Source organism: Punica granatum, chromosome 8, assembly GCF_007655135.1.
Source record: "Punica granatum isolate Tunisia-2019 chromosome 8, ASM765513v2, whole genome shotgun sequence".
Taxonomy (NCBI): Eukaryota; Viridiplantae; Streptophyta; class Magnoliopsida; order Myrtales; family Lythraceae; genus Punica; species Punica granatum.
This window is the reverse complement of record NC_045134.1, coordinates 22,516,119-22,528,694: the sequence shown is the minus strand read 5'-3', so window position 1 is coordinate 22,528,694 and position 12,576 is coordinate 22,516,119. Positions and strand designations below refer to the sequence as shown.

The 12,576-nt window shown below is 33.9% G+C and overlaps 2 protein-coding genes across 24 annotated transcripts in view; both read left to right on the top strand.

Annotated features, from left to right (window-relative positions):
• Positions 1-12,576, top strand: part of LOC116216014 (putative disease resistance protein RGA1) — a 250,966-nt gene that overhangs the window by 68,893 nt on the left and 169,497 nt on the right. The window lies entirely within an intron of this gene.
• Positions 4,312-6,648, top strand: LOC116216031 (dnaJ homolog subfamily B member 6-like). 2 transcript variants are annotated; one of them, XM_031551950.1, is made up of 5 exons: positions 4,312-4,722; positions 4,907-4,997; positions 5,490-5,563; positions 5,655-5,711; positions 6,062-6,648. In XM_031551950.1, exons 1-5 carry the CDS (start codon positions 4,633-4,635, stop codon positions 6,065-6,067), a joined length of 318 nt encoding a protein of 105 aa, XP_031407810.1. In that variant the 5' UTR covers positions 4,312-4,632; the 3' UTR covers positions 6,068-6,648. The 2 variants fall into 2 exon arrangements, with proteins under 2 accessions (XP_031407810.1, XP_031407809.1); XM_031551949.1 differs by having other exon boundaries at positions 4,313-4,722; positions 5,842-6,648.

Here is a 12,576-nt window from a genome sequence, read left to right as displayed (position 1 = left end):
ATATAATAGATTTTAATGGCTAGCTACTATGGCGTAATGAACTTTACTTGAAATTATATAAAAGCATTACATAGTCACGGCACAAACTTTACTTAAAAATATGAATTAATATATTAATGTTTCTTTAAAAGGTGGTGTCTGTACGCTTGAACAAATAAAATAATAGACTTTAACCGCTAGTTAATGTGACGTAACGAATTTTACTTGAAATTTAGGTTCAAAATTTGATAAAAGCATCACATAGTCATGGCAAATTCGTAGACTACTATTGTATCTTGCATTTAAACGGGAACAAATCTAGAATATTTCACCGAAAAAATTTTAAAAATATATATTAATATAAAATTTTTTTGAAAGTTTTTTATTGGAAAATGGTGGGGTATTGAAGGTGAGAGAAGAGAATACAAAAAGGATCACTGTAAATAACAGAGAGGAGATTTTCCTCTTTTTTTTTGCTGGAAGAGAGGAGATTTTCCTAAAACCTAGAAAATGATGAGTTTCTTATAATTTATTAAACCCTCTAGGGTTTATTTTCTACTCCAAGAGCGCATCTCAAGAATTATTTCTAATATGATATAATGATGAGATGATGTCACACTATTCAAATTACGTGCATTCGAGAAAGTTTCCAGACCACAGCTTCCTACAGATTAGCGCACGTGCTCTAAAATTTGTTACCCGAAAATGATAAGAGCACTTGTTTCCTTTACATAGAATCTGGGGTTTGTGTTTTGTAAAAAGAGAAAGTTTATAATTAGATCAGCCTTACCTGTTATATAACGATGCTCGCATATAAATTAGTTGAATCTTATTGGAGTGGTGCGCATTCTAAAATAAAGAAAAGAATGCACCCATCCAAGGTTGTCAGAATCGCGATTCTACCTAGAATCGGTCGAGGGTCGTGGAATCGTGAATCGTAGAATCGAATCGTGAATCGTAAGATTCTACCTATAATTAAAAAACAGCATATATATATATATATATACACACACACCAAATCTCATGTCGGAAATAGTATAAGTAAACATCAAATGATAAATCTTGTTGCTTTCTATTTCGTTTGTCAAAATCAGATGGTGCTTAGTCTTCACAAGAGAGCGCTCCCACTATAACAACCTCAAATGAAATTTTTTATTTTCGGTGATAAATCTCAAATGAAAATTGATATAGTACAGTGGTCACGGATCTTATAGGCGAAGTTATTTTTTCTCCCTAACTTCTTCTTGGTCTATTCCTTCTTGGAATCATCTTTGCATCTAAAAAAGTCGAAAAAATTTCAGCCTAAATCATCTCAAACCATACGACAATCAGGAATTGGCCGGAACTCAATTCGAAGCAGTTCTAGAAACTTTTCAACTCCCTATCACTTACAGTCAGGAGATAAGTTTTAAACTTTCATAAAATAAGAGAACCGATGAGCAATACCGTTGCACAATGAGAGAGATGAGGGGGGAGAGGGAGGGGGCATATGACTTTGGGTTGAAACTAAAATCGTAGAATCGGTCTGATTCTACGATTCTGCGATTCGAATCGCGATTCAGTCACGATTCTACCTTTCCGATTCATGCCATAGAATCGGAATCGGTAACCACCTCTTGAATTGTAGAATCGTAAGATTTTACGATTCGAATCGCGATTCTAACAACCATGCACCCACCCATTGAGAAGCTATTAAGGAATATGATCCTTGATAGTGAGAAAATATTAAATGAAATAATGCATTGAGGTGTTATGTGCAAATCTATATATATATATATAATTGATGGGCCTTTCACTGTTATTTGCTATCGTACAAAATCTTGAAATGTAAGATTTCTTATTGAATGACTTTTGGAGTGTCATATGAGATAAATTTTTGTAACTTGCACAGGAAAAAATATAAAAACTTTGTTATTATTATTATTATTATTATTATTTAAACTTTATATCTATATCGAATTATTAAGCCAAATCTATAGATAATATATAATTATTGAGGCTTTCATCTTTGTTTGTCATTTGTACAAAATCTTGATATTCAGACTTTTTATTCAACGACTTTTGAGATGTCATATGAAATAAATTTTTATAACTTGCACCAGAAAAATAAAAAGAAAAACTTAACTATTATTATTATTAGATCTTTAGATCTATATCGAATTATTAAGCTAAATGGATAAATTGTGGGGAGGTGATTACTAATACAAATGGGTTATTATTGTTATTATTATTATTAAGTTATATATATGAGATAATCGCCGGGAAGTGGTAGATATATATATATATATACACACACATACATGTACGACATACTCTTATATGTAGATTAAAATTTTGATAAATTCTTGAGTCGGACTTCTCTGTATTTACGATCATAAGATTTTATGTCTAAACTATATACAACGGACCAAATTTTTATCCGGCTAATCTAGTTGGAAGCCGTTCCTAGGACCTGTATAAGAAGACTTGAGTATGGGTGGATAAACTTACCGTTCATGTTAGGCAAGAGACCTCGAATTTTAAATTTAAGATGGCGAGATCGATAGGTTTACTTCTAGGATTCATAAGATATTTCCCGGAGATTAGTATTAGGTGATGCTCGAGTGGCACGAAGTCATGAATTACAATCTTGTGCCATGATTTTGTATGAGAAGAATTGGCCCTTAAAATTGTAATTGGCCCCGTTGCATGGGAGCTATATAAGGTCGGCTGTCAAGTCAATTACTTAGCAGATGTAGTCCCAAACTCGAAGTCTTACTTGATCGCCCGGTAACAAAGCTGTGCAACCAAAATTCAACTTGGTGAGACGCTTTCTGTTCACGTGGTTTAAATGCTATCTCTGCGCAATCCGTTAGCCCAAGTACCATTTCGAATGTCGATTTATTTGATGGTGCTAGATCTTAAACTTGGCAGGATATACTGTTGCTTGTAGAGTATTTGATAATTACTCTCTGAAATTGAAAATGTTAGGTGAAATGTTCTCGTCGCACAAATTAAGATGTTTTTTATTGCACGAGCCCGGAAAGAAAATTTTAATAACCTCTCTATACATACAGACTGACCAAATGAATCGCGGGAGAAAAATCCCTCAAAATAGAAGAAGAAGAAGAAGAATATCTATATTATAAATTATGCATTAGTGATAAAGAATCACGTGAGTAAAAGGCTCAAAGTGTCGGCTCAATCGAAAAATCAAAATCAGCGTTCTTTCTTCTTTTCCCAAATTCGTTATTCACCATCAATGCCAAAAGTCATTATAATTCATAATTCATCGGATAAATTCCTCGATCAATTGTTAACAAGAAAGTAAAGAAGACGGGGTATATTATTGACTCAATCTGCTGGAAACATCTTCTTTCTGAAAATAGTTGCTACCAAATCTGTTGCTTTGTTTCGAATCAAATTCCCTTGCCAATTGTATTCCCCTGTAACCAAAAAAAAAAAAAAATCCCTCCCATTTCGAAGTCGTACATGTACTTGGGGCTGGCCTGAATTTCTTCTACTATGGGCCAAGTTCCCCAATAACTAGAGGTAATAGGCCTGTAATTTGATGGTGGGCTTCAACAGATTTTTTTTTTTTTAATTTTGTCCCGTTGAGATCGTAGATATTCTCAATTGGTTAATTCCGTTCGGGCGTCAACCTCTTATTGGCCATGAGGTGCAGCAGAAACAGATTTTCTTTTTTCCTTCGGTGTGAACCCGGAATCCGGAAGTTTAACTGGGCAGCAGAAACAGGTTTTAGTTCTATGAGAAATGAAAAGTCATTAATTTCAGAGAGACCAAAAATATTGTACAAGAAAAAAGTATTCAATTTTGGAAAGGAAAAAAAAAAAAAGAAGGAAAACTGATCACGTCGAATATATGAAATTATTATTATTTTTTAATAAAAAATAAAGCGGGATAAAGAATTCCAATTAAATTGCTCGTAACCATCTGGAGTAAACTTTAAGTAATGCAAACCCAACGCCAATAATAATACCAATCAAACCATCCAGTCTGCACAAGTGTTCTTTTCCATGTAAAGCAACTGACCTCCCACTCGTCGGTCCATGTAGCACTTCTCAAATAGTCCCCACTAGTGAATTGATACGAGGGGCACATGTTATACGACCCACGACCATCTTCTTCACAAGATCGGAATATTAAAATAACCTTGCAGTACCCGAGGTCCCAAATGTAGTTCTCCTCACAGGTGACGATGTTTCTCCGCAGATGGTGCAGTTGTCAGTGTTAAGCAATTACTTTGATAACAGTTCCCTTAAACAGTATCGTACCAAACCACGCGGAGAACCTCTTCTTTTTTTCTGAACCACTGGAAGCTATGAGCGAACGCGTAAAGGGAGAACCACATATTGCTTTCCATGGCCTAAGATGACCAAACTCCACAATACCTGTGGCTGCAAACAAACTATAGTAACTGTCACCAAATCCTCGAGAATCCTCTCGAACCTTCCTCCCGTGGAGCCTAGCCCCAACCGACCGTCCTTGAGACATCCTGTGAAACCTTCAACCTTAAAGCATGAAATCCAATCAACTGGTGTCTCTGTCTGTCACCAGCTAGTTCTCCATTGGCGAGCTCAAGCACAACTTAACCACAATCCAGCGCCCGGAGAATTTACTAATAGATTCGACTGATCTTTCAGGCTAAGGGCTATGTCATCCGAGTGTTACTATTCGGTGCTGGGGTTGCGGAAGCAGGCGACTGCCGAGGAGATCCGCTGCGCTTACCGGAAGCTTGCTCTGGTAGCATTTTCCGACATTTTACTTTGCTCCGAAGTTGAAAGAAAGCATTTCATGTTATTAGACTGTTATGGCACATTTATAGTGTAATGCATCTAATAAAGTTCAGTTCTACTCCTTCCTAGAATAGATGAAAATTTGATATATTTTCTGATTGTGTTGTATGTTTATGTTCGGGATAACACAGAAATGGCACCCGGATAGGTGGATGATGAAGGACCCGACCATCACCGGAGAAGCCAACAGACGGTTTCAGCGTATCCAAGAAGCTTATTCAGGTATACAATGGTTAAGAGGATGCCGCCGTTGAACTTGCTAGGTTTCTTCTTCCTCGAATATCAATAAATGTATGGACTTGTTAGAACTCGAATCAACTTAGATATTGCATCTCGGCTTATGTAGCTAACCACAAGTCAAGAGATGCCAAATCGGATATTGTCAATGTGTTAGGTCTAACATCGATGACTTGGTTGGACCGGCCCCAGGTTCTCTATTTAAGCCTTAAATTAAAACAATGGCAGTATAAGAAGAGGATATAGTGTAGTGACGCACGTCCTCGTCTGTTAACTTAGAGGTTGCAGGTTTGTACCTAGTATGACTATTTGTGCCCACTTCGTTTGTAATTGAAGTCTCGATTATGAATTTCGAAGTTATTTTGTTAATGATTTATAAAATTTAAAGGGGCACTTGCTTCCACATATAGCATCATTTATGTATATCATCCCAAGCTAATTGCCAATTGCTAATTGCCCTACCAAAAATACTTGCAGTTCTGTCTAACAGAGGAAAAAGAACCATCTACGACGCCGGACTACTCAGTCTCATGGGCGATGACGATGATCAGGTATATTATGTGTGTGTACATATATATCTTTAATTATAATTAGACAGAAAAAATTAATATAATTTATAATTGATCTCAATAATCTGAGCAGGGATTTTGCGATTTCATGCAAGAAATGGCCATCCTGATGGAAAAGCAGAAGCCACAGGTAGATACCTCCAATATTAATTTCACACTATTCTTTCAATTTCATTTATATTTATTTGTGTGTATATGCCTTTGTTTTATCAGCAAAAGAACGTAAGTAAATGTTTTTTTAAAAAATTTTGTAAATTCAGGGAGGAAATAGTTTTGAGGAGCTTAAAGGATTGTTGATGGATATGATGGCTAAGGATGAAAAGATTGGGCATCCAAAGCCTTCTCAGGGTGCTTGCAAAAGGACACGCTTTGCTCATACATGAGCCGAGTTTAGTTAAACTAGCTAGCGTAGATGAGATTACCATTTTCCCTTGATTGGAATTGTAATTAACTTGCATATATTTTCAATGTGTAAATTAGGAATAAAATTGGGCAAAAATTACTTTTTGCTCCCTGAAGTTCAGGGTATCGACCATTTTACCTGCCGAGGTTCGCACTTGCACATCCGACATGAGAGAATGAAACTTGAAGTTTTTGAAATGGCGTGGAAATGATGATGTTGCGCATAGTTGCATTCCCTCATCAAATGGGCCAGCAGTTTCAAGTTTGCTTCTGATCTGCGTTCCAAGTATTCATACATGGCCAATTTGCACGATCAAATTATATTTTCGATTTTCTTACTTTGCATGAATTCTCCGACTTAAATCTACATATGAACCATCATGGTACATAGCCCAACCATCAAAATTTATGGAACCAGTTTGAAGACTAAACAGAAGAATTACAACCAAATGTAATCGAGGGAGGGTAGCTAGCCGAGGTTTGAGCCAGCCGGTTCTATTCGAGGGAGGGTAGTTGGCAGGGGCCTCCGACTCCCTTCTCTGATCCAGCTGATTTTTCCTTTTTATTTTATATTATTTTTTGTTTTATTTTATTCATTTTAGGTCCTCAAGTTGCCATTTGTGCATACTTACCCTTAAAAAGTCGGAATGTCAGCATTTCATTCATTTTTTTGACGGAATATCGATGGTATATTGTGCGGTGAAAAAAAAATCGTGGTATCATGAAATTATTTGAATTTGTGCTGCAATGTGAAAATCGAAAAAAATCCGTATTGTGCGGTGCTATTTTCCCCAAATAGATAGATAGATTATAATGAGATTAGATTTCTATCATGTGGTTGCGTGGCTTATTTTAAATATTACTTAGGAACTTTAGTGCTTATAATAATTAAATATTGTAATGTTTTATTGATATAATCTTATTGAAATGAATTAATAAATGTCACGAAATGGAAGAATAATTATAAAATTCTTAAACTTTCAAAAAAATTTGTAATACTATTATGAATGAATAATGCATGCATTTTTAAGAATAGCAATATTTTCTAAGAACCGAGTCATTGAAAGTCCTCTATTTCGTATTTTGAGGTTCATTTTTATTGTAAAATTTTGAATCTCGATATAATTTATAACATTTTCAATACTTTTTTTATAGGATAACATTTTCAATACTTATGAGAATAATTATGTGAAATTGATTTATTTATTATTTTTAAGTATATCTTATAAACTGTTAACCACTTTCAATGGTTATCTTTAATTTTAATTCTAATTTAGTGTCATCTTTTAATTTTTTTATTACAAATGCCATGATTTATGTGAAGCAGTTATTACTTATTTCTTCTTTTCTTTTTATGTATTATTATTATTATTTTCATGATTGATTGTCCTTTAAATTTGTAATTGGAATTTAGTTCATTTATTTAAAAAATTAAATTACCACTGGTCTTTAGTTTTAGGAATTGATTCTGCTTTATCTTTTTTCCAGTTAAATGGCCTTCGCTGTCATTCTTTGTATAATTTCTTTTAATTATTAAGGGATTTAGTTATTTGTAATACTACATTCAACGGATTTATCGCACCCCAAAATTAATTTTTATTATAAATATAGAGTAATTTTTAATTTATGAAAATTAAAATTAATTTCTTTTTACCTTTTCAAGTGAATATAATTTAAATACATTTAATGATATTAAAGTGATTATTTTTGCAATACATATACATATATATAGATAGCTAGATAGATATTGAGTGAGAATTTAGTTAGACATTTAACACAGAATTGAAAAACCTGGGAGCCCATGCAATACCGGGACAATGACAATTTCCAATCTAGATCAATATTGTAGGATGCAAAGTAAATAAAAGTGTGTTCAACAACTTTAGTCTCGAGTCAATAAGTCGAGGCACAAGAGTTGGACTTTTGATTTATCATTCCAACGATCTCGATCCACGCGGTAGTTTTAAGCTGACCTATGTGGTCAATAACTAGTCTAAAGGCCAACTGTGAAACTTTAGAACTTTATACGAAATTAATATGGATTTCAATCCACAAAGATGTTGAAGAGTATTCTTTGTGTAATAAGTGTTTCATTGTCCAAATATCTCTACATTTTTTTCCCAGTTGCAATTGATATGCATGAGAAATGAGATATAAAGAAACAAAACAAGTTTCCTGTACGAGAATTTAACTCAGTATTTATTGGTTTCGAGTCGAGATGATTAGAGTGTGTTTGGATTGAGAGTTGAGTTGAGTTGAGTTTTGATTTTAATTGGTTTGTAATGATTGTATTGTTAAATTATGAGAAAAAGTGTGAAAAAGTAATAAATAATTGAGAAAAAATAATGATGAAGTAATGATTGTGTTGTTGAATTGTAAAAAAGTAATGAATAGATGAGAGAATTTAATATTAAAAATTGAATTGAATGGTTAAAAATATTTAAAAAATAAAAAAAAGTAATGATTGTGATGTTGAATTGAAAATAAGTGGAGTTGAGTTGAGGTGAGGTAAACTTTGTTGCGAAAACAAACACACCTTAATCATTGCACTACACCGGATGTCTTTTTCTAGGGCAACATCTGTACCCTAATGAAGTTAGTTTGCAATTTTGAATTGGAGAGGAGCTTGGACCCCACAATGGAGATCAGCTGAAGAACAATTCGCCCTAATTTTAGAAAGTAGACTACATTCCATGAACTCCCAAAGTATTTATGACTGCATTCGAAGTTCTTAAACGTCGTGGGTTTCTCTTTTCATTGCAAATGTCCAAATTTAGTTCCCATTTTACCTCATGCCACATATATGTGGTGCAAATTATTGCCATTTAGAGAATGAAACTTGAAAGTATTGAAATGGTAGGGAATACTAGGGGTGGACATGAATAATAGGGGTGGGCATATATACGGGGTATATTCAAAATCGATCGGAACCTACCCATTAGGATAGGATCTGGGTAACTCCAACTGAAAATTGGATAGGGTTAGAGTAGTAATTTAAGGGATTCGTGAAAATAGGTTCTGGTGTTGGTTCTAACTTATATGGTATCCACGGAACCGGAACTCGATACCTATATATTTTTTTAAAAAAATTATTTTATATTTACATAATCTTTTGTCTGGAATATAGTAGCTATAGAATCCTAAAAAGAGCTTATTTGTTAAATAACCATATAATCTTTTAGTTACTTATTTGATTTGTCTACTATATAATCCTAAGGAGAGTTACATAATCCTTTAGTTCTGTGAATGGATGTATTCGATTAATTTATGTCGACATTCATCTGTTTTGCATGATTGTGAATGAGATCTTTTCGATTTTAATTATTTATTTCATTTAATGTGTTAAAATAAAAGAAAAATTTACAGTTTTTCAACATGGTACCCGGAACCTGTAGTATAATTCAAGTTTCGGGTAGATTTCAGTTTCAGATTCCTACAAGGTAGGGTCTAGTTTTTAAAATTTTGAAACATGTCCCTTACATGATAGGATCCGAGTACCATAAAAAAAAGGGTACTCGGACCCGCACACCACTAGTGAGTACTATGAAAATGTTGGGCATAGCTGCAATTCCAGAATATGGGCTAGGAGTTTCGAGTTTGCGGCTGCTCTGCGTCCAGAATATTTGTACATCGTCAATTTGCAACATGAAGTTATATTTTCAGTTTTCTAACTTTGCACGAGATCTCCCGTTCAAATTGCATGTAAAAGCGATCATATAGCCATCCATCGTGCTTATGGAACCAGTTGTAAGAGTAAAAGAAGGATTTTAATTACGTGATTCCTTGGACAGTCATTATATGGATTATTACATAAGATCTTGAATGGTCAGCTCCACCGTTTGATATATTTTGTAACAGGTTAGTAAGAATTTAAATGACATTTCACAAACGTGGGATCATAGTCTAGCTCATCGATGTCGTATTATGAAGAGTAAATATAAATAAAAGCGGGCTCAACAACTTTAATCTCGTGTCAGTAAGTCGAGACACGAATGTTGGAGTCGTCAACTCCTAATTCATTCTAGCTGTCGATCCATGCAATTTCAAGCTGAACTTTGTGATCGATAACTAGTCCCAAAGGCCAATTATAAAACTTTATAACATCAAATCAAATGAAATGAGATGGTGAATTTCAGTCTACAATAATGTTGAAGAGTATTTATTCTACCCGAAATACATGCTTTATTGTCCATATATATATATATATATATTCCAGTTCTAATGGATCCGCAAGAGAAAATAAGATATAAATAGGGAAATTTTTCTTCACGAGAACTCAGAATTTATTAATTCTGAATCGAAGTGATTAATTATTCTGTCCTCGTCAGGATGGCGAGGTACAGACCGTTACTGAATCTCATCTCTCAGCCTATATTTGTACCTTTTTTTTTTGTGAGTCCATAAATCTAGAAATTCAAGAGGTTTCGACTAATCCAATTCAAATTGGATCAGGCCATAGGAAATTAAACATTTTTAATCGTGAATATTTTCTCTATTTACTAAGATTCGAACTTGAAACCGTACTTTTAAAAAATAGATGCTAAAACATTTGAACCAATCCATATATTGGCAGCCAATATTTCCACTTTTTATTAGGTGTGCGCCCCTGGTATTGCCAATATCTGTACTTCAATAAAGTGGGTTTGTAATTTATCAACGTGAATGAGTTTAAGCAGTTCAGCACTTATTTCGCTTAAATAAGATTTCAAATTCGAATCCTTATAAATGCAGAAAATCAACGCTGGAATAATTTTATCCTTTAATGGACCGATCCGGTTCTACTGAATTAGTCAGAGCCTAATTGAACTTTCAAATATTGAGACTCATTAAAAAAAAAGTGAGCTTGCAATTTTGAATTGAAAATGTTCTTGGACCCACAATGGAGAAGAATTGGCCCTAATTTTAGAAAGTAGGCCACATTCCATGAACTCCTAAAGTCTCCATATAACAGGGAAGTTCTTTATCACTCCTGGGTTCCTTTTTCCATTGCAAATGGCCGAATCTAGTTCTCATTACCTCATGCTTCCCCCCCTTTTTTTTTTCCCCTTACCACATTCCTCGTGCTCCATCGATGTGGTGCAAATTATTGCCAATTACAAAACTATAATGAGTCCTTTTTGCAAAATTTATCAATAATTCGGCTTCATCGTGAGAAAAATTAATTAAATCAAAGGCATGGTGTTTGTAGTTCCTTGAGTCTATGTTCCGATACTATGAGAGATTTCGAGATTGCGACAACCATATGTTCTGGAAAATGTTGATATTATTAAACGCTGGCTTGGTTTATAATTCATTAAGGTCAAATGATCAAGAACTGGTGGTGACAGAAGCATCCAAAGTAGCGCAGTGAATAACTATGAACTCCTAAGTCTAGTATAGTTGTTTGCTACGATTGACTCGACGTCGAATTTATTGCTACTTCCTACTTCTTTGTGCAGTAGCTGCACTTCATTGACTGTGCGGGGTAAATAACCATCTGATCCCATTGTTATATTCTTAAGATTATTATTATTATTATTGATAAGTGTTATATTCTTAAGATTAAGTATACCTATACTTCATTGATATATCGACCGTATCACTAAGAAAAATAATTAACTTGCGATGCCCTTAATAATTAAAAATCATTTCATGAAAAGTGACATCTCTCCTAAGAAAAATAATTTTTTTTAGGGTCAAGGAGTTGACCATTCTTATTAGTTTAGGTTCATTGTATGGAGAAACACGAAAACTTGACATGGACACGTATTTCTTTTCCTCATGGGGCAAGACGTTCATGCTTTGGAAGAGTCCATGTTCAATGCATAATAATCTTCCCTTTCCACAAAAGTTACTCTTTTATACTTCATAGAGAAAGGGGGTTTAATACCAGTGACAATAAGAAGAACATCAGGCCTTTTTTAGCTACCATGTATCTTCGCTAGTCGTCGAGACCTTGCCACAATTTCGTGTACGTATAAGTGCAATTTTGCCTACTGAATTTCGTATATTACAACGCACAATTTTGCTTTGTCAATAGAAAAAAGTAATTGCTGATTTAACATGCAAATGTCATATTTATCCTTAAAATTAATTTTTATTTCAGCAAGCTCGTTTTTGTAAGATTTATAATATGAATACCTTTACGCTTTGCAGAAATATAAGGTGTCATCCTAGGATTCCATTTCCTAGTACCATGACTTTTTTTTTTTGTAAGATCAAGGGGGTGTCATAGTTTATAAAATTAATCATTGTTCAAGTGTCGGCTTGTAGATGTCATAAAATTCTTTCAATGGGTTTCCAACCCGTGTACTGCACATAGAATCTATTTACAGACAGCGCAATTGGCAATTACGCCATACTTCATTGACCGAATTTTTTTCAATAACTTAATTTTGTCACATCGTGGAAAATATAAGGGTAAAAAAAAGGATAAAATGGTGCAAAACGTGGATCTTCCATTAAATATTTTACTATCACAAATATCTGACTAGTGCAGGTCATGAGTTTTATTTAATTTTCGTAATTTCCACATCTAAAATGAAAAAAAAATAGTGGATTTGTGACAATTTTGAATTTTCAACCCAAGAATATATATATATATATATATCTTT